Source organism: Hemicordylus capensis, chromosome 2, assembly GCF_027244095.1.
Source record: "Hemicordylus capensis ecotype Gifberg chromosome 2, rHemCap1.1.pri, whole genome shotgun sequence".
Lineage (NCBI taxonomy): Eukaryota > Metazoa > Chordata > Lepidosauria > Squamata > Cordylidae > Hemicordylus > Hemicordylus capensis.
The window spans coordinates 300454687-300477723 of record NC_069658.1 but is presented as its reverse complement, the minus strand read 5'-3'; the positions used below and the strand labels follow the sequence as shown (position 1 = coordinate 300477723).

At 44.7% G+C, this 23037-nt stretch overlaps 1 protein-coding gene across 13 annotated transcripts in view; it reads left to right on the top strand.

Annotated features, from left to right (window-relative positions):
• The window catches only part of PLXNA1 (plexin A1), a 423385-nt gene that overhangs the window by 336003 nt on the left and 64345 nt on the right, over positions 1-23037 (top strand). For all 13 annotated transcript variants that reach the window (XM_053299219.1, XM_053299220.1, XM_053299222.1 and 10 more), the window contains 4 exons: positions 1493-1729; positions 3101-3244; positions 8068-8302; positions 12595-12737. In XM_053299219.1, coding sequence (XP_053155194.1) covers positions 1493-1729; positions 3101-3244; positions 8068-8302; positions 12595-12737 — 759 coding nt within the window. The remainder of the gene's footprint in view (positions 1-1492; positions 1730-3100; positions 3245-8067; positions 8303-12594; positions 12738-23037) is intronic.

Genomic DNA, 23037 nt, shown 5'->3' with positions numbered 1-23037 from the left:
TGTCGAAAGCTTCCTAAAATGTACCTTCCCATTTCAAGCAACCCTACAAGGATTTTGCAGATCATGAGTCCAGCACCATATTCGTAAACTCATCCTTCCAGCTCAGGCTGTAACTGGAGATGTATTCTCTGATCCATATCTGAACTGCAGACATTTGCAAGGAGGCATGTGGAAACTGTTCAACACTGCAAAGCAACACTCGGTACAGGGGATTTGGTGGAGGAAGGGCTGTTTTTTTCTGCCTTGGAAAATACATGTTTTGGCGGATGCAGGTTTTCTTAGTGTAGCTGTTTAAAGCCTTTTCATTACTGGTTCACAGGCCTTGCACTGCATTTGTGTCTGACAGTCTCCTACTCAAATTATTTGTGAGCTCTATGTGTATATGACTGTGAGTTATCTCATGCATGGATAAAAGTGTATCCCCAGGCTTCACCTTTTTGTTCTGTCCATGTTGTATTTGCCACCACTAGAGATAATTTTTCTTCCATTTCTTGTATTGTAAATTTTATGGAGAACTGTTCTATTACGCCTAACTCATGGATTATACAACCCCAGCCCTCCAAAGCAGCAGTAGAAATGAGTTTACAGGGGATACCTGTAGATCTCCTCATGTGAGACGGGTAATAGGGGAGTAGATGAAAACAATAGGCGAGAAAGACAAGGACACAGCGACAACAGCATAGCCAGCACAGGACTACCATGATAACACAGGATTAATTTAGATATAAAGTGTAAAGTGTGCCATCAAGTCGATTTTGACTCCTGGCACCCAATATATATCTACATAATTTGGGGACATGTTCTTCATAATTTGGGGACATGCTTTGCTTTACAAGAAAAAAAATCCCTTTGTTGCAACTTCCAACAGCATGAACACAACTTACTGCAGAACCTAAGCATATAGTTAAATATACTTTAACTCAGCACAGAACCACAGTAAACTTATAGTACATACATGTCTATAATTGGGAGAAGCATAGTGGCTGCATCTTTGTCTTTTGTTTTAGAAAGTTGCCATGCTTCTGAGGTGAATTTGAAATTTGGCCTCTTTTAAATGAGATGAGGCTGATAACACTTTAAAGTGTGCCGTCGAGTCGGTGTCGACTCCTGGTGACCACAGAGCCCTGTGGTTGTCTTCGGTAGAATACAGGAGGGGTTAACCATTGCTATCTCCCATGCAGTATGAGATGATACCAAGTCATTTCCCCGCTGTGCCGTTAGGTGGCTGATAGCACTGAAGCTGCTTTGAAAAATTCCATAGGACCTTTGACCCAGGAATCTTGCCTAGGGGGGCACTTCAGTGCTGCTCCATGGCTCCCAGCACCATTTAGAAGGATACTCACCCACTTTTTGTTGAGTAATGCTGCTGTCCTAAGGAAGAGTATCAGTACACACTTCCTTCCAGGAATTAAATACACTTGTCCTTGCGTAGTGCTTGAGATCCGATGAAATGGATGAGAGATGAGATGATTTATATTTTCTTCCTTACTAGAACTGCACTGTCTACAATGACACCACAATGGTGTGCTATGCTCCCTCCATTGACAACCCAGTCCGGAGCCCCCCAGAGCTTGGCGATCGTCCAGATGAGATTGGTTTTGTCATGGATAATGTCCAGGCCTTGCTGATCATCAACAGAACCAATTTTGTCTACTACCCAGACCCTGTTTTTGAGTCTCTCCCCTCTGGCATGCTGGAGCTCAAGCCAAGCTCCCCACTCATCCTCAAGGTAATAACCATCCCTATTTTTGCAGCTACTGCTGAGCATTAGACACAGGTATTCTTCTCTGGCAGAACTGGTGTTGCTGCTCCTGACCCTTCCTTGGTAGATTTTCCTTGAGTGGGTGGGTGGGGCTTTTCTTCAAATTCTTGGTTTTTTCTGCTTTCATAGCCTGGAAGAGAAGTTAGATGGGGTAAAAGAAGCAAGTTTACTACTCGGAACTAGTGGCTTCAAAGCTTGTCTTTAAGTCTTAAATGAACCGTGCTGCAGAAATTAATAGAAATCATATATTTGCTTGGGAGAAGAGAGAGAGAGCAATTAAGCTCCACCCCATAACAAAAGCACTGTTGGATCCCAGTGAGTTCCTGTCAATCTATAGAAAGTAAAATATATTGTAGGAGAAGCCAAGGAACCATAGGACAAGAGAGAGAGAGGAGATGTTGAGCCGATTCTCACGATTGTCCAAAATCGGGCTAAGGAAGCCTAGCCCGATTTCGGCTGAGCGTGAGAACCACTGGGATTGCAGGCGAGCCCGGTTTCTCCAAAGCAGGTGACCTGCTTTTGTAGCCCTCCCCTTAGAGGAGCGAGCGCTCCACTAACCCTCTTTTTGTGATCGTGTATTGCTGTGGCACAGCTCTGTGCCGTGGCAACATGTGAGGAGACCCCCGCTGGGAGGCTGAAACAAGCCTCTCCAGGATGCCCCATGCGCTCGCAGACTGAATGATCGTCTGCGGGGAGAGCAGGCTAAGCCTGCTCTCCCCGCAAACCTGCTTCCTGCGAGTCACACTGATTGTGAGACTCACCTCATTGAGTTATGATTCTTTCCCCCTAGAATATTTGAACCAGTGATGCTTGACACAGTGTTTAAGATTTGCACTCTTCTCAATAATTTTTAAACTGAGGGGAAGGTAACAGCAAAGCTTACTTACTTACTTTCCCCTCCGTTTAAAAATTTGCAGTGGGCAGAATTGTTAAGTATTCCTGGATTTGTCTGGTAGTATTTCTTTCCTGCATGCTGGTAAATCATGATACCATCATGACATCATCTTGTTCCTGCAAGACTGCAGGGAGAAGAAATTTTGGTTGTGTCTTCATGTTACAATGGCAAGGCAAAAAAGTGAGGCGGTGTTTGCAAATATTACGTATCCTGTTGGACACATCATCACTTGGCCTGGGAAGTTCAGTCAAGGCTGGTTTCGGGCTGGTTTGGGCTTTCCTCCTTAGTTACCAGAGGTGGATTGGGATGATGCTCCTCCTTTATTTTCTGAAACCCATTATTCTGACAAGAAGAATGTAAGGAAGTGTCTCCTAGGAGACTGAGGTTGAGACCAATAAAACCAGTAGATCTCACTCTTGTTTGCTTGTCTGTATGTTTTAAAGGGCCGCAACCTGCTTCCTCCAGCATCTGGTAATTCCCGGCTAAACTACACTGTGCTAATTGGTGATACTCCCTGTGCCCTTACAGTTTCTGAGACCCAGCTTCTCTGCGAGTCACCAAATCTCACAGGACAACACAAAGTGACGGTAAAGCAAGCCAGGCATGGCCCCTGTTTGTGTTTTGTGTTGCTATAACAGTCTTGCTTTATGCACTGGACACTACTTCTTTTACCTGTGGAAAATGTCCCTTGTGTCCAGGTTACAAAGAATGCAGAATGCATACAAGGCCATTTGAATACTCTCTCTTACCCTTCCCCATTCAGTTTCTGCTGTTAGGAGATCTTTGCTCTGCAAGTAGAAAAAATCTTGTTCTGTAAACCAAAGTATATTATGCAAATTTTATAATTTAATGTGGAGACTTTGCATAACCATGTTATGGAATCTGGAATCTCTAGAGGGAACATTGTAACAGAGAGTCCTAGAAGACGCAAAGGGAAGAAATCTGTGTTATATGCTGGGAGACAGAGTGGATGATGGTTTTTGAAGTCCTAGAGCTTAACATTTTGCACCAGGTTTTACACAACTGTGTCCTATTCTTTTTGCTTCCCTGTGGCCTTATCTCATGAATCATGTTCACTGAACACTGTTCCCTCTGTGTCATCCATTGTATTCTCTTTCGTCATGGGCAAACACACCATCTTTTCCTTCCAGCTGCTACTATTACTCAACTGTTGTTTGGTGCCTTCTTTAGTGCACAAGAAACATGGACACTTTTTGCCTGTGTGACCTTCTTGAAAACTTATTTTACTCTTCAGACAAACCTGAAAAACATAATAAGGTGGAAGTAAAATTAAGCCCAAGCATTCACAAGGATGGTGTAGATAATGCTTAGTTAAGATCTGCTTTCATTGAATGTATAGGTTCTGCTATAGCTTTTCCCTTGCTATTCTAGTTATTTGTCCTTGAATCACAGCAGGGCTTTGTTCCTCTCTGGCTGGTATAGTCTGACAGTTCATGTGGATTATGCTATATACATACACAGGAGTCTCAGTGATGGGACAGGATTCCCAGGGGTTCAGAAATGTTTTTGTGATTGGTACATATGCTCCCTATAGCTTTGACATGTGGCCATCTTCTACCTGGTGGCAGGACCATCCCTAGTGAGGCGTGCTATGGGTGAATCAGCATGTGAGGGGCCCCCTTAACATGTGCGGAGGCCCCCTTAACATTTCAATCTAATATGCATAATATATAAAACACAGATGCGAGCATACACAATTGAACACATTTGCATTCCAAACTTGAGTTCCAAAACTGAATTCTCTTACAATAAAAATCTCATTTGAAGGAAGGCACTTGGATTCCCAACACTTAAAGCTGGATGGCAGCCACTGTGTAGGTTATAGTTAAACAATCCATTATATATGTTGGATAATTTGTGGGAAATGCAGTAATACAGAGGAGAGCTGATCTTGTGGTAGCAAGCATGACTTGTCCCTCTAGCTAAGCAGGGTCCCCCCGATTGCATCTGAATGGGAGACCACATGTGAGCACTCTAAGATATTCCTCTCGGGATGGAGCTGCTCTGGGAAGAGCAGAAGGTTTCAAGTTCCCTCTCTGGCTTCTCCAAGATAGGGCTAAGAGAGATTCCTGCCTGCAACCTTGGAGAAGCTGCCGCCAGTCTGTGTAGACAATACTGAGCTGGTCTGACTCGGTATACGGCAGCTTCCTATATTCCTATGTTCCCAATGACCTACAGATAGCAGATTTTGCATGAACAATCCTGCCACTGAAATTGGCTAAATGCACTACTATTTACACTAGAATATGCTGGCGGGGTGTGGGTGGGGAGGTTTAAATATCGTTTTGCTTGTTTTTTTTTCAAGAAGGAATCCTTCTTCTTTAAAGATTTTAAAGCAGATTTTAACTGTCATTGTTCTCAACAGATCTTCACCATAATCAGATCAGTAATTCCCAAACCACATCATGCTCCAAAGAAGCAGATCTATCTCAGATTCATATTTACCATATATAGTCATTATTCAATAAAATGAAAAACATTTGTTGAATCCTACAAATTTCAAACTGTTCTTTTACTTCCCCTTTGCAACCACATGAATTTAAAAAAATCTTTTACCTATATTTAAATCCTCTATCAGTACAATCTACACAAAATGACTTTGCGCAATCAGCAACAGGCCTCACCTAATAATTGGATATATTGGACAGAAATCCAAATATGGTAGTTGCTCCTATTTTTAAACTGACAGTAAAACACTTTGTGAAGCATACAAGTGTATTGCTTTCCTTCTGCAACTAAAGCAGGAATACCATGAAGAAAAATGGGCATGATTCAGCAAAACCTGTACACGTTGTGCACTGAAATTCTTTTTGTTTACCATTTTTGTTGGTTAAATAAAAATAAATAAATAAATAGTAAACAACAGACAAGAATATCAAACCACAGGTTGATCCTATTGCTTCCCCTCCCATTTCCCCCAGCCCTTCTTCAATCCATCCCTCTTGTCTCACCCCTGAAAGTTTACTGCAACTTAACAACACCAACACCTGCTCCTTGCTTCAGCCCACTGAAGGTGGTGTTTTATTTTCCTTTTTCCTTCGAAACAGTCTTTTAATGGACATCAAGAAAATAGAAGCACAGAGCAAAATAAAATAGTAATGATTATAAGGGGAAAGATGTAGAGAAAATAATTTTCTCATATTTTGCTATTTAAGCCATTTTGAGAACTTTGTTGCTCAAAACGCAACATATGGATATTTTTTAATGGGGTGGTGGGAAAGAGAAACCCGCACACACAGACCAGTTCAACAGACCAGACAGTTCAACCCCCACCACACACACACACATGAAATGCATGCACACAGATTGAGATTACTTCTCTCACACACACAGTTCATGGCTTAAGTAAGGGAAACAAATCACTCTCACAGAACAAACAGATAATAAGGGTTGGGATTTTTGTGTTGCCTTCTATTTAATTAAATAATTATTTTCTGTATGTAAACCGCTTTGGGAACTTTGGTTGAAAAGCGACATATAAATACTCGTCGTATTCGTATTCCTGGGGGAGACAAGCCCAACAGCCAACTAGGTCCTGCTCAGCAATTCCCGGTGGGGTGGGAGAGGAGGAGCACAAGACCAGACCCCAGAATAACAAATCAGGCAGCAGGCAGGCACTTTAGATAGCGGGGCGGGGGGGAGGTCTTACCCACCTCTCCCACAATCTACTGTCCCCCTCTGCAGCCCAGCACCATCACATAGAGACAGCCACATTCCCAGCATCCTGCTGGGGTCAACGTCACATTGCAGACGCCATCTTGAGTACACAGCAGCTTGTGTGCTACTGCGCACTCAAGGTGGTGTCTGCAGTGTGACGTTGCCTCCCATGGGATGCTAGGAACAGGGAACTTCCTGTTTCCAGCTAAATAGCCCAAAGCACAACTTTACCGGCAGCAGAGACGGCAAGGCCATCTCTGTGTGATGGCAGCGGGCGGGGGGGTGGCAGCAGAGCGCGTGAGGGGTAGGTAAGACCTTTCCCTCCCCATCTAAAGCACCCGCCCACCAGTGCGTGGCCTGTCCCAGTGCAGGGCATGGGGTGACCACCCCGGTCGCCCTGCCCTAAGGACAGCCTTGCCTGGTGGTGCTCCTCCTATTTAGGATGGTCTCAACCAGGCATCCCCAAACTGCGGCCCTCCAGATGTTGCTGAACTACAACTCCCAGCATCCCTAGAGACAATTTTTTGTGGCTGAGTATGCTGGAAGTTGTAGTTCAGCAACATCTGGAGGGCCACAGTTTGGGGATGCCTGGTCTCAACTGTCCCTCACTATTATTACTTTTTTACTACTGACTGCAGAAGAGAAATGAACATCTATATGAAGTCTTAAATAAGATCTGTTATTTTACCTGTTCCATCCCACTTGACAGTCCCTGAGTTTGTTGAGTAGGATTTCTTGTCTATTAAATTGCAGCACAGCAAGATGTAGTCTGGGGCTCCATGTGGCCTTGGGTGTTTGAAAGCGACCCAAAGCAGTCTCTCCTCCAGGCGCCTCATCCATCAGGGACTGCACTTTGCATCCCATCTGTTATTATAATGTTATTTGAATGAGACATCAAACTCGCAGCCTGCTTCTTGCAGGCATCGGCAATGTACCAGCATGTGTCTGCATCCCATCAAATCTCTTTACACTGCTTTGGACAGGAAATGTGAAATTTAGCCCTGTAGTGCCTGGCCTTTTTCCTTCCCCACTCATGCATTTGCTTCCTTCCAAGGAATGTAGTCAGTGCTAAACAGAAGATACATTTTTCTTGTAGTGCTTGGGATGTGGCTAGTAGGAATGGATTAACCATTATAATGAATATGTTGAATGGCAGAGAGCTCTTGTTCTGTTGCTGTAGTATAGTAATTGGTGAGCCACCCAGTGTGGCAAGTATCTTTTTTGTGCTAGTCTTAACATCTCTAGAGTTCAGGAGGCAGTACCTCTTCACTTATTATCACATGATGCCAGGTTAGCAGAGGCCATCATGTTTAAAACTCTGAGAACGTTCCCAGCACAAGGAGCCTGTAACATGACAGATTAGAGGGGTAGCAGACAATGGCAAAGGCAGCAGGTAGGAAGCACCCCCCACCTTGTCCTTTCTGTCTGTCTTTGTGCGGCCACATCTGCACTAAATCCTCTGTATGTGCTGGCATCTATCTCCTTTATTAAACAGGACAAGCAGCCCCTGGTCCCTCATTGTTTTATTGATGATTAGCATTCCAAAACACAGATGCTCAACTCTTACTTGTTCTTATCCCATCCTAAATAGGAGGGCTTTCCTTTTTAATTGGTGACATCTGAAATCCATTCCTTCTCTGTGGCAAGTGGGTGGGAATGTGAAATCCCTTTTTGGCAGTAAAATGGTCGTGGACACTAATGTTTAACTTTGCTTTCTCCTTGTGTGACTCAGATCAAGGCTGGGGGCTTTGAGTTCTCCCCAGGGACGCTGCAAATATACTCGGACAACTTGTTGACTCTGCCAGCCATCATTGGCATTGGTGGAGGTGGAGGCCTCCTCTTGCTCATCATCATCATTGTCCTCATTGCATACAAGCGGAAGTCTCGAGATGCTGACCGCACCCTCAAACGCCTCCAGCTGCAGATGGACAATTTAGAGTCTCGCGTGGCTTTGGAGTGCAAGGAAGGTGAGTCTGCCTGGCTCATTTTTCTTTTGCATTGTTCTGCAGCTTATACTGAAGTTACTCTATCAACCTATCCACCAGCCCTTTACTTCTATTTAAACAGAGCGTTTTCCTGCTCTTTGTTCTGTGAATCATACACTTTAACAATAAAGGCAGCAATGTTGTTGTTCTTGTTGTTTTTTCCTCCAGTGTATCACATGCACTTGGAGCTTTTCCAAATCGCAATTAGGCAGGGAGGAGAGCTGATATGAGGGAACCATTTACAGCAACGTCGGGATGGCGACAGAAGGTGCCATTCATACAGCCAATGGCATTATTCAGCTTTGCTCATGACGATTCACAGTTACTGCACATTATATGAATCCTTAAAAAGTAGCACTTTGGTGCACTGCTCAAAACAGCTTATCATTAGGCACTTCCTACTGCAGTAAAGTTGCCTATCTGAGAAGCTCCTGGAGAACCAGCTAAGAGATTCTACCCAAATAGATCATAGATAGCCTAAAGGTGGCATTAGTGGACTCTGCCTTAGCAGCATCCAGTACTCTGTATTGAAACAAAATAAAACAGGATGGCAGGGCATGCTCTGAGTGTCTTCACCATTCCCGCCACCTGTGCATTGTCAGAAGTTGTCTGCTTCCCTTTGTTGAATTTTTTCAACTGATTTCCTGTTGTTTTCTGGACATTTTAATATAGGCTATGATATAGGCTACAGATCTTGACTCAGAACACACATTTCAAGCATAGTCCAAAAAATGCCGCCCGCCGCGCCCCCCCCCCAGTGCCTGCGCTGTGGCACAAGTTGCTCTCTCATACACAACTATGACTCCTTACTTCCTAGCATTGCAACAGCTGCCACAGCACAGCAGCACCCTTAGCAGCAGGAAGAATAGCCAGAAGCTCAACTGCAGCAACGTCTTCAGCCTCATTTTGACTGAGTACACCTTGCAATGCAGATTGCAGAGCAGACTGGAGCAGTGAGTGAAGCTCAAGTTAGTCTCAAGGCCAGACATGGAGCTGTGACTGTCCCTTTCTCGGCCCAACACTATCTCACAAACAAAACAAAACAAAACACCACTAAGACGGGCACACAAGTTCTGCCTTTGTCAATCTGAGATCCAGCAAAACCAGATAGTTATAGCAGCAATAGCACAGCATATTATACTCAATGCTGACAAGAAAACCACAAAATCAAACCTTTCTTACATCCTACCTGCCTGCCTGCCAGAGAGAGACAGGAGGACAGAGTACTGTAGACAATACTGAGCTAGATGGACTGATGGTCTGACAAGAAGAAACAAAAGGCTGACTCTTGCCATGAGAAGAACTCTTCCTTCTTCATGTACAGAGGCTGGGTTAGTTTTGGAGCCTTACCTCTGCTGCATGGGCAGGATGCTGGGGAGCAGTGCTGTGTGTGCACTGCGTCTGGGCCAGGGGTGGGGGGCTTCGAGGAGTGGCAGTACCACTACTGTAACATCCACTGGACCAATAAGCTCCTTACATCTACTTTTAAAGGTGTTCTCTTGCTGCCCCCTCTGCCGATCTCCCTTTCGAAACCTTTTCAAGGATTCCCTTTCACTTGTAAAGGAGAATCTTCACCGGATACCCTTTACGAGCATAGCCTCTTAAACCGCCGAACCGGTTCAAACTGGTTTTGTCAAACAGACCAGGACAGCTGGTTGGTTCAACTGAGCCAGTTCATGGATATACAGTTTGGTCCGAATCTGGACCAAACTGCAAAAACAGTCCATGCACACTCCTAGACAGGGGTATAAATGTGAAAAGTCATATGCTGTTGGGCTGAGCCGTATGATATGAACTTGGAACTATTACAGTCCCCACATGAAGCACCACTTTATAGAGGTGTTTTCTAGCAGTTTCCCACATGGGGAACGGTAGCATGAGAATGGGTTCTAAGTAATTACTTTATTCCCTAGTCTTTAATGAGGCAGGTCCTGCCCTGCTCATAAAATACCCTAATTATCTATGAAGCTATATCATTAACCAGCAAGCACAAAACCACTCACTATATTTACTAGATGTTGCAGAAAATTGCCCACTTAGAAATACTTAGCTGGTACTCTTTCCCCCACCCCACCTGATTAATCAGCACATAGATTGCCAAAGCTGCTGATCACTTTTGGCCTCCCCCATTGTCAATGCCTGACTTAGGGAGTCTTTGTTATAATATCTCAAAGGAGTGTGGTTGAGTGTCATGATGCTGTAGGTAAAGGATCCTGTCAGCTAGCAGTGGCCAATAGCTTTGCAAGCAACTCTTCCATCTGGAGCAGTGTATGTAGCCCCATTTGAGCAGGTCGCTTATTATTAAGATTTGGGGCACAACTACTGCATTTAGACTGCACCTGAAAAGTGTCCATGACTTGTCCTTGTGCCCCATTTGTGTTTGGGGCCCTGGCATTTCTGCAAAGTTGGTACCACTTTCATGCATTCTCCCCTGTGGGTCAGGTGAAGCCATTTTATTGAAGGCCCTTGATTTTTTTTATTTTGTACAGCTTGAAGGAAGTTAGAGAGATTTTTTAAGAGCAAAAGTTTTAAAGGGAGAAAGAAGTCTGCCTGCAAAAGGCTGTGGGTCTCTCATTATGTGACAGACAGATGCTGAGAAATTGGACAGAATGCTACTTCTGATCCTGCTGATAAAACCTAATTGCCCATTATCGCCACAAGCCAGTGCCTGGGGCTGTGACCCTGCCAACTCCAAGTTGGCCCAGAGGCTGTGACAGAAGCGGGCACCTAAAATGAGATAATAAGAAAAAGGGAATGTGGAAAAAATAGCCCTGTAGATAGAAATAGTGGCAGAGAGGATTGGGGGAGGGAGCGCATGAAGGGGATTTCGCCTTGTCTTCCACAGCTGGCAGATAAAAGGATCTGCTTTTAATTAAAAGCTGCAATATCTTCTCTGCCTTTTCTCTTTTCTAGTCCCACTAGTTACAGATAAGATAGGGTGCCTTTCAAGCTGACGGGTTTTTCCCCCTCATCAAACTGATCAGCCTTCAGCCCTGTGTTGCTTCTAGCTTCCTTTTTAAAGTGCCATTAATTTGATTTCCCCCCCCTCTCTGCTTACCCCCTCCCTCAACACATAGAGCACTGTAACTTGCACACAAACAACCTGTTTCCCCTTATATGTGCAGTTAAAGGCACAGGCTGCCAGTTTGATCTCTGCCTTCCTCCAGCCCAGTCAAGTACTCGCCCATCAAATGTGTCTTCCGTCTATAAGATGTGAAACCAGAATGAAGTGAAGATGCACCCTAGAACTGTTTCTTCTTCATTTCCTTAAAACAAACAAACCTCTGCCTGTGTTTTGTCATTCTCTGTATCCTTCTATATGTGTGGCTAGAAAGTCAATTTTATGCCAGAGCACTAGCCTTCAGGCTATACACCTGTCTTCCAGCTATGCTTCAGTGTCAGGAGGCTGGACTAAATCTCATTGGAGGGATCCCCTCCAATTCAGTTCCTGTAATTCAAATTGTCCTTGTTTTCTTTTCTGCTCTTGCTGTGTAACTGCAAGGAACCCATTATACTTCCATAGTTCCCCCCGCCCCATCTCTGTAGAGGATGAGATGCTGCTAATTTAATGTATATATAATTCCCTTTAATCCCTAAATGGAGGATATTTTTATGCCTACCCAAGGCCTTAGTCAGTACGTTTTAGTGGACAAAAAAAGTAGGCCTGCAGACTGTTGATCAAGTCAAGACCTGGTGTATCAAGCAGGGCTGCTGAAAGCGGGTTTGGGCCCCGGTAGGGAAAAAAAATTCAGGCCCCCTCCACGAGGCCAGCCTTCCCACCGCGAGACCCCCTGCACCACCGCAAGCCCCCTGCTGCCTCCACCTCTGCAACAAAGCCAAAGCACTGATCTTTAAAATAATTCTAACTGTCATGTGCATGGACAGGGGTAGGTGGGGGGTGAGCAGAGCACCCCCCATGGGGGTGGCGGTGGGTGGAGCGGGATTGGATGCTCAGCTGGACGGTCAGATTCAGCGGCTGCTCCCGCTCCACCCGCTGCCACCATGGGGTATGTGTGTGCGTGCTCTGCTCACTCCCCATCCCCCGGCCATGCACATGACAGCTAGAATTATTTTAAAGATTGGTAGTTTGGCCTCGCAGCGGCACGGGATACAGTGGCAGCAGGAGGCAGGACAAAAACATATGCAACATAGTTGGGCCCCAGGCCCCCTACCGGACCACCGAGCAGCGGTGATTTGTACCGGCTCCCCACCCCCCCGCCCCCACTCTCATCGGCCCTGGTATCAAGACCTGTTCTCTGCTCTTTCCTTTCCAGCCTTTGCTGAGCTGCAAACCGATATTCACGAGCTAACCAATGACTTGGATGGGGCCGGCATCCCCTTCTTGGATTATCGCACCTATGCCATGAGGGTCCTCTTCCCGGGAATAGAAGATCATCCTGTGCTGAAGGAAATGGAGGTGTGGTAATGTGCATATGTGTGTTTGCTTGGATAATATTTCACTTTGGGTTACACTTACTTTCTCAAGCTGTGTAACTTTCTGCCCTCGAGAAGAGAGGCTTGTTTTCGGTCTTCATAGTCCTCTTATCTGCTTTACAGGAGGAAGCTGTAGTGGTGCTTCTGTCTGCTAAACTCCCTGTGGTCTGGGTTTAAGTCAGGCCTGCTCAACTTCGGCCCTCCTGCAGATGTTGGCCTACTATTCCCATAATCCCTGGCTATTGGCTGCTGTGGCTGAGAATTATGGGAGTTGTAGTCCAAAAACAGCTGGGGGGCCAAAGTTGAGCAGGCCTGGTTTAAGTAGTGGTTTGACATAGACTAATAAAGTAAAACTGTTCCACTGCCCTCATTCACCACCACCCACAGGATTTGTAGCATGCTAAATATGGCACATTCAAGATTCTGGTGTATAACGGTTTTTGTTTGTTTCGGTCTGAAGAGCAATCTTGGGTGCATTATGACTAAATTGCTCTTGAATCCATATCTGTATTGCTGCTGTGCCTCATGGGTCAAGACATGTTGACCCAAGTCTACAGTTGCCTGTTTATGGAGTATGTTTATGTCTATTTCTGTTCATATTTGTGAATACTAGCCATTTGTTGAGAAGCCACCCTTAATGTGAAGGTGAATAGTCTGATATAGTATTTCCCCCCAAGTGCTGGCTCATAGGAGCATTTTGGGTGGATTATCAAAACTGCTAGGAGCTGGGACTAAAGATAATGGTGGGGGGAAATAGGTTATTGGATGGGGGTGGTAAGAGGGTGAAACTGAAAGTTCTCTCTAGAACAAAGATCAAATTTATAGCAAAGGGCTTGGACTGTTCTCATTTGTTATCGCTGTTTTCAGCAGTTTGAGCAGAGTGACTGGTGTGCTGTTCATGTTTTGCATATTCTCACAAGAACCCTGTGAAGTAGGCTGCTGTCATTCCAATTTGACAGAAGGGAAACTAAGCCTGATTTGACCGAGGCCACCTCGCAAGTCAAGCCTTTAGTAGGAGTTGAACATAGATCTCCCATGTCAAACTCCGGCAATCGGTACTGAACTACACTGGTTCATTCCTGCTTCTGCTGGTGTTTTTCTAACATTATACTCAAATCCAAAGCAAGGAGACATCACACACACACACACACCACCTCTCATATTTTTATACCGCCTGATATGTACATCTCTAGGTGGTGTACAAAATTTAAAATATTTAAAAGTCAACACAGATTGAAATACATGACACAATTAAAATAATACCATAAAACAGTTATTAAAACAAATTATTAAAATTAATACTAATTAAAAGCCTGTGAGAACAGGAGAGTCTTGAGGGTCTTCCTGAAAACAAACAGAGAAGGAGATGCTCTTATTTCAGCGGGGAGTATATTCCAAAGTCCTGGGGCAGACACAGAGAAAGCCCGGTCCTGGGTCGCCACCAAACGAGCTGGTGACAACTGTAGCTGGACCTCTCCAGAAGATCGTAACAGGTGGCAGGGTTTATGACAAAGGAGGTGCTCTCTTAAATAGCCTGTGCCCAAGCCATTAAGGGCTTTATAGGTAATAACCAACACTTTGTATTTCACCCAGAAGCATATCGACAGCCAGTGCAGTTCTTTTGAAACCCACCTTGCCCAACCATGGAAGATTAGAAACAGGTCTGTAATTAACTAACTCTGAAGGATGCAGTTCAGCTTTCTTCAAAGGTGGTCTAATAGCCTCCTTAAGAAGGAGGCATTCTGCCCTCCCTCAGAGAAGCATGAATGATATTAACCAGACCCTCCCGGACAATATGATTATCCAATGCGATAAGCCAAGTTGGGCAAGGGTCAAGAGAACAGGTTGTAGGGCACACAGTCCAAAGCAGTTTGTCCACTTCCTTAGGAGTCACAAACTGAAAGTGATCCAGTCTAATCCCATAAGAGGAGTTGCTGGACACCTCCACAGTAGACTCTGCAGTAACTGTGGAATCCAGCTCTGCCCGAATATGAGAGATTTTATCCACAAAAAAAGTCATTAAAAACATTGCGGTGAGTGACCGATGGTTCCAAGTTTAAATTCAAGGGGGAGGGGGTACATACTATCACAACCATAGACAACTCAGCTGGGTGTGAATTTGCGGAAGCAATGCGAGCAGAAAAGAACTCTGTGTGTTGTGCCTGATCAAACTCACGGTGAGTCTTCCTCCACTTGCCTGCTTGCAAGGAGAATCAAGTGCCTCCTAGCAAGCAGGCACTTCATTGCCTGCTTGCTAGGAGAGTAACTGGATGGCTGGATCTGAGCATTTCAGCTACCGAAAGATGTTGACTGACAGCAACTGAGAGAGCTAAGGGGTTGGGGGAAAATGGTTATGGATAAGTTAAAGAGAGGCAAAAGCAGCACAACCCATAGATGTTGGGTGAGCTTGAAGACAGACAGCCAAGGGCAGTTCAGAGTGGATAGGATTTTTAATAGGGAGTAACAGGATGAAACCGAGTAAAGACGACTAACAGCAGGAACATTTCCCTGACAGCAAGATCTATCAGGGTGTGGAAAGCCTCTTGATGGAATTAATGGCATTCCTCTGGCTTGGCACTTTAAAAGCAGACTGGGCAAATTGTTTGGAAATATGTACAGAGCAAAGGCCTGCCCTGTTCTTGCCTCAGGAGAGTGGCTGCACTATGCCAGTGAGGACTTCTTTCTTTCTGTGGCATGAACCTTATTGCTGCTTCCACTGGTCTTCTTTGCAAGCTCACTGTGCTGGTCTTCGTGTCTGCATGGTCTTAGAGTTTAGCCTGTCTGTTGCTTATGGGTTTTTTCTGGGAAGAGTGGGCGTGAGGGAGAGAAAATGGTGGATCTTACAGAGGAGAAAGAAAGAGGCTCCTGCTAGAGCGAAGACAGGGCGAAGAATGGAAGCAGAGGGGGATTGGCCCCTCCCTCCTACCAGCCAAAAGCTTCCGATTGGCCCTGTCTAGAGCAGGAGGTCGGTGACAACCCATGCTGCCGGATACAAGCCTCTTCTGAGGGAAATGACCTTTCAGGTAAGTGCCAACAGCTCATTTCTTGGGAGCCATGGACTGGTCATATGCCTCTGGTACCCATGGCCTTTGTCTTGCTCTTTATTCTAAGGCAGGCACGAAGATATAATTTGGCTTAATGACTTTTGGGCCTCACTGATTGCTCCACCCTTTCTTTGCTAAGTGCATTCCTCTGTATCAGAATTCTCTTGCTAAAGACTTTCTCATTCGACAGAGAAATTTCTCTAAGACCCACCATTCATGCTTATCTTCAGTGCTCTGAGGAGTAATTGATTGTCATATAGTGATCAGTTGTATGCAGTTGTGTGCTTCACCTCTAATGCGATAGCCTTTCTTTTGACCCCTAGACATATGCTCCAGAGGGGCTGACACTGTGATTGCTGTAGGTACTCCTGGCTCTGTGGGGTATATAGTCCTCCACCCCAGGGTTGCAGACAGAGGGAAACCTTGAAGAGCAACTCCTCACTTATATTTGAGGGGTGAAAGGAAAAACACGTTTGGGAGAAGAAAAATATGTTTGGGGGAAACAGAAAAGCACGGGTTGTGGGGAGCTCCTCAAATGCGTAGAGGGGGGATGTGTATCCCTGTTCTGCCCAAAAAGAATTTACAAGGATTTGCGCACCTCTGAGGTGCTGAATGTCAATGGCCTCCATGCTGGCAAGGAATACATTACACATGCCTGTCAAACTGAGCTCTGGGTCACCACTGTACAGCTCCTGCACTCACTGACATTAATATCAATATTTATATTAATATCATTGCTGCTGTCATTTTCTGCAGCACTTGGCTTATTCAATGGGGTTTGTTTGATGCATGACTGGCCACTCATTTCCAAACGACTTGCCTGACATCATCAGTCTCCCTAGCTCCCTATTTCCTACAGTTTGGTCGCATTCTTTCCTTCTCCGCAAACCAGCTCCCCCTCCCTTTGCCAGCCCTTACAATGCCTTCTTAATTTAGTGAAAGCAATTGTGCAGAAATTGGCGTTGCATTTTCCTGTGTACCGAGTATGTTCTTGATTGGAGGAGTAAGGGGTAGCCTTATCTTTCACTTACTTCTGACCTCACAGAGTAATTAATGTTGATGTGAGTTTCAGAATGTATTTAGGCTCCAGAACATGATGCAGTTATTAATTACAGAGAATCAAGTGCTCGCCAGTGCAAGCACACGGAACTGCCTATTGTAGTCTAGTACAGTAATTGCTTCTATGCTTTTGTTTATTCATTGCTTCTATGGGCTCTTCCAACCTGCCTTATGCAATGGTTCTGAAGTAAAAAATGGCTGAGTCCTTTATTTGTCCAGCTATAGGAAAATGTTGTTAGAAGGATCCACTCATACTGAAGTGGAAGAACCTCTGTTGTTTTTTCAGGGATTATCTGCCCCACCCTTCCTTATAAATTAATCACTGTCATCTTTCATTTATCCACACATCTCCTACTACTGCCCCACTCATTGTCCAAATTATCCAAATGCTATAGAAACTCAAACACTGCTGGCATAATATAGAATTCATGTTGCAGATATCCAGGAGAAAATGAGTACATTTATGCATGTACATGATTTGCATCATTTATTTTGGCCACACAATTTGAGTTTGTTTAATGCTAAATCTGGGATGCAGAACAATTCTGACTTTATAGTCTTTGCCTGTACAGTGTGACCTGGAGGGTGCCAGAGTGGTCAAGGTAACAATCTGCAGAAGATGATATGCCTGCTTCTTGTGCCTTTGAGAAAGCAAAAGTAGCCTCAGTTAATTTCATGTGTGCAGACACACCTTTTACCACCTACGGCTGGCACGCCAGCTGCGACCCTACTTGGAGAAGTCGGATCTGACCTCAGTCACTTATGCATTGATAACATCCAGATTGGACTACTGCAATGCACTCTATGTGGGGCTGCCCTTGAAGACTGTTTGGAAACTTCAGCAGGTCCAGAATGCTGCTGCAAGGATGCTCATGGGCACAAGTTGCTTCATAAGTATCACACCCATCCTTTGGCAGCTTTGTTGGTTACTGGTCCACTACTGGGCTAGATTCAAGGTGCTGGTCTTGACCTTTAAAGCTCTACACAGCTTGGGGCCGGGGTACCTGTCAGACCACATTTGCCCATATGAACCTGCCAGGGCCCTCCACTCATTGTCTCAGGCCTTGCTTATGCCCCCGCCACTAACAGAGATCCGATTGGTGGGGACTAGAGACAGCCTTTTCAGTTGTGGTCCCTCGGCTTTGGAACACACACCCCCGGAAGAGCTTCACCATGCTCCCTCCCTCAGCATTTTAAAAAAACAACTAAAACACATCTTTTTAAAGAGGCTTTTTAATGCTCCATCTTTGGTTATATCTGGCAGGTTTTTTAGTTTCTATAATTCTCAATTTTTAGCTTTTAAAATAATTTTTAATTTGAAATTCAGTACTGAGTCTGGTTTTTTATCTGACTTTTAACTTGTTTACTTAATTTGGTTAATTTTATTACTTTTATTGTATATTGTATCTATTTTATTGTTGTGAGCTGCCCTGAGCAGTAGTGTACTGGAGGGGTGGGGTATAAAGATTTTAAATAAATAATTCATAATTCATGATGTGCGGCTTCTAGTGAATGTAGTGAGAAATAGTGGTAGAGTGATGGGCAGAGGCTTAAGTTCACTCTGTATTTGTGCTTATGGTGGTCCTGTTTGTCACAGACTGCTACCATGGAAAAGACTTTTTTCCTGTCTAAATTGGTACCAGAAACTAGGCCCTTTGTGGATTACAGATTCAGTCTGCGAGGGTAGCCTGAAATCCAAGCATCTAGAGTTCTGCTTTTATCCTCACTGGAATGTGCTGAAGGTTTTTGGCCCATCTGCCTTTCAAGCTCTTGGCAGTTATTTTGTTGTGATCACACTCTGCCTGTCATTACCTCCTTAATTATTGTGGGGAAGAGAGAGGTGGGGGCGGGAAGAGGAGCGGCACACGGCAGCCAGGAGACAGGAACTTGAACTTTCTAGTAGGAGAATAAGGTGGAAACAGAACAAATGATAGCATAAACTTCCTAAGATTGGTGAACAGGGATAGCAGGGTGCTTCTGGAGATCACACTATGGTTTCCTGAACTTCCTTTTTCTGTATTTCCTCATTTTTGGAATTCAAAGTGTGTCCTCCATTCAAAACAACCTTGCAGTCCTTGATAAGTTGCATTCCCATTTATTTGCATTTTTAAATATTATTCTTCTGAAGATAAAAGAGAATTTGTATAAGTAAAGAGGTTTTTTGTTTGGTTGGTTTTGTTTTTGTAGAATATGGAACTGCTGGAAGAGGGAATAGGAACATTTCCCCATAAGTTAGAGCTGGCAGAATTACAAACAGCAGTGAGTAATCATGTATAGGCTCAGGGAACTAATTAAACAAAGAACATGCAAGGTCTTTTCTAGCTATAATCTTCATTCCAGAGAATGTTTGGCTGGAAAAGCAAGGAAACCCCATATTATATACAGCAAGGATGGTTTTTAACTCCTGATATGATTTAGGCTTGTTTTTATTTCTCATCTTAATTAGAATGCATTTAATGCTAGCGATTGCAAATGACTAGGAGGGAGTATGTGCTCCACTCTCTCCTTTCATGCCTCCCCTCTACGTGTGCACGCATGCAAAAACGCTAATCCAGAGCCAAGTGTGCCGTCATTAGCAACTCCTCTTCTCTTTGGGGTATGTGGGGTTGTTCTTTCATTACGTTTGTGCAAATTTAAAGCCTGATTAAATACTTAATTCTTTATTGTTCATTTACATCTGCTAATGATCGCAAAAAGAGGAGGAGAGCCGTAGAGTGAGAGCAGAGTGGGGAAGGGGGAGAGGGGGTCTGCTTGCAAGAGGAAGTTTGCTTCCTTGCTTTCAGAGTTTTAGATGGCAAGCCAAGCTTGCTGGGATCATTTATGTGACAGATGTTTTGTGCTACTGCTGTCACTGCCAACACCCGGCTCTATTCTCTGTGCATGGCTCCGATAAGATCACTCGTGTAGGACAGGACCAATTTCCGACTGTATAAAGTGTCACTGGATTTGGAAGCTGAGCACACGCAGCCCAGATAGGAACATGCCATCTGATCTTCCCTTCGTGGCGCCTGAGAGAGCGGAGGGCCTTGCTTAATTTTGTTCAGGGGAACTTTGGGGCAGCGGTCTCGCACAAAGCCATCTGTGAGATGTACTCTGAATGGAGTGTTAGACATCTCTGCATCCTGTCCGGGAACAGCCAGTGCAGAGTTGGTCAAAAATGCCTTCCCCCCAAAGAACCCACTTGTCTTTCATTTCTCTCTGTAGTACATGAATTTGGAGTGTGTCACACAGACGTGCCTACACACACACACACACACACACACACACACACACACACACAATGACTTCTCTGTTCCAAATGCCTTCCCCAGTTGTTTTTCATGACAATAAGTGTAATGTGTCATGTAAAATACCATCATGTACTCTAGTGTACCATGTATGATGTACCATGCTCTGTGAGTTAGTTTGGACATTCAGAAAAGGGGATATTAGAAATAAGGAACATAGGAAGCTGCCTTCTACCAAGGCAGACCATTGGTCCATCTTGCTCAGTATTGTCTACCCAGACTGGCAGTGGCTTCTCCAGGGTTGCAGGCAGGAGTCTCTCCCAGCCTTGTCTTGGAGATGCCAGGGAGGGAACTTGGAACCTTCTGCGTGTAAAGGTGCAGATGCTCTTCCCAGAGCAGCCCCATCCCTGAAGGGGAATATCTTAGAGTGCTCACACATGTAGTCTCCCATTCAAATGTAAACTAGGGTGGACCCTGCTTAGCAAAGGGGACTGTGCATCTTCCTTCCATCAGCCATGCTTCAGAGTGTTAGGAAGGGGGTATCTGGCACCCCTTTCCTTCTACAACGGTGCCAAGTGATATTGGCTCAGCCTCTCGGAGGACCTGAGTCTCTGCCTCAATACTAGGGATGTGCAGACTGGTCCAGCAGTCCGGTTCGGGGGTTTGTGGTTGAACCAAACCACTCCCCCAGTTCCGTCAGACCGGGGGGTGTCCATGCGGGTTCCCTCTCCCCCCGCTGGCCTTCCTCAGCACCACTGTGGCTGTTATGTAAAGCCTTTTTGGCCCTTTCGGGCCTCCATACAAGTGAGCGGCCGCCAGTTTGGCGGCTGCTGCACATGCACCAATGCCCTCTGTGAGGCCGTGGCGGAGGCCCGAAAGGGCTAAAAAGGCTTTACATAATGGCCGCAGCAATGATGAGGAAGGCCGACGGGGGGAGAGGGAACCCGCGCCGACCCCCGCCCCAGTCTCTCACTGTGAGCATTCAGCTGACAATGACAATCTTCAGTTGCTGCTGGTGAAAGACACTGCTAACTGAGCAAAAAGGCACTGTTAAAAAGTGATGGTTCTCTTTATTTAGCAGGGAGAGAGCAACTGGCCCTATCCATCTCCAGCACAGCATCCCTCCAGTGGCTGTTGCTGATGTCTATGTTATATTTCTTATTTAAAGATGGTGAGCCCTTTGGCGAGTGAGAGCCATTTTATTTATTTATATCTATGTAAACTGCATTGGAAACTGTTGTTGAAAAGCGGTATATAAATATTCGTAGTATAAGATTCTTGATGACATTCTCATGTGGACATATCTATGCCTCTTAAAAATTGTGAGGGGGAGCCAGTGTTGTGGAATGGCTAGAGAGTCTCTGACTGGCGAGAACCAGGTTTGAATGTCCAATGCAGACATGGAGCTCATTGGAGGACCTTGGATCTGTCACCCTCTCTTAGCCAGGATTGTTGTTGGGAGGATAAGGGGCATATGTGTTATCCTGAGTTCCAGAGAGGAAAGGTGAAATAGCAAGTAAGGAATATGTAAATGTAGGCCATTCTGTTTGCCCTTGGTACACAGGCCTGGTAGCCTGCCCTCCCCAGGACTCTCAGTCTCCAGGAGGTTTCTGCTGCCAATAGCTCACACAGACACAGATGTATTTATTTAATTTATTTAATTTATTTTATTTTTACATTTATATCCCGCTCTTCCTCCAAGGAGTCCAGAGCGGTGTACTACATACTTGAGTTTCTCTTTTACAACAGCCCTGTGAAGTAGGTTAGGCTGAGAGAGAAGTGACTGGCCCAGAGTCACCCAGCTAGTATCATGGCTGAATGGGGATTTGAACTCGGGTCTCCCCGGTCCTAGTCCAGCACTCTAACCACTACACCACGCTGGCTCTTTGTGTTGTATTTATTATTTATATAACACCACCAATGTACATGCCATTTTGCAGAGTAGAATAAGTAAAAGGCAAGTCCCTACCCTACGGAGTTTACAGTATGACTTACGACTGGGGATGTGAAGAGGTATCTCCAGTTTAATATTGTTCTAGACTTCTGGAGAAATAATCTTTGTGTATGTATAAGTGGAGTTGCGAGAGACAATTCATGGCCAGAATGACACAGTCCCTTCCCGATTTCTGCTTGTGTGCTCCCTGAGCACAGGGCACTGCAGCATCCAAGCAGAACCATACCTACAATTAAGCAGAAAAACTTTCCAGCTTGAGTCTGCGTGGACTGGATGTCATAGTCAAACAATTTTTTTGCTTCACAGATAGGGAGACCAAGTGAGCTGTTCTGGGTACTAGAAGATAGAGGACTGCCATGACCAGCAGAGTCTTAAGGACAGTGCATCCGCAGGAGCAGAATGTCTGTGGGAGTGGAGGAAATGTCCTTTCCTGAGTTATAAAGCCCAGTGAAAGAGAACTAGGCATGCCCTGAATTCTGTCCTAATCTCAGAGACAGACGGTAACATTTAGGACCATATGCAGAAAGTGCAGAAGTTCAGGATTTCCTGTGGGGACTGTTTGTTACACTCAGTTCTGGCTAGGAAGAATCTGGCAATTAGTCTCCAGCCAGTCCAGCATTTTGGCAACTTAAAATGTTTTCTGTGTCCTGCATGCCCAACATATTTTAATTTTAATAAAGTCCAGAATGAGATTTTTTAATGAGTGAACGAGGTGACATTTTCTTTCTTTTTCATAGATAAAAATATTCTACATATATGTGTACTTGCAGATTCAAGAGACTACTATCCTAATGGGTTTTGTGACCAACTGTCATGGAGAACAAGGATTTATTTATGTATTTATTTATTATTAGAAACATTTAATATACCGCCCACTCCGAAGACTCTGGGCGGTGTACAAAAACATGCAAAGCAAGACAGCATTAAAATTGCATTCTAAATTAAAAATGAAAGTAACTAACAAAAAAGAAAAAGCCAAATAGGTAAACTACAAGGCAA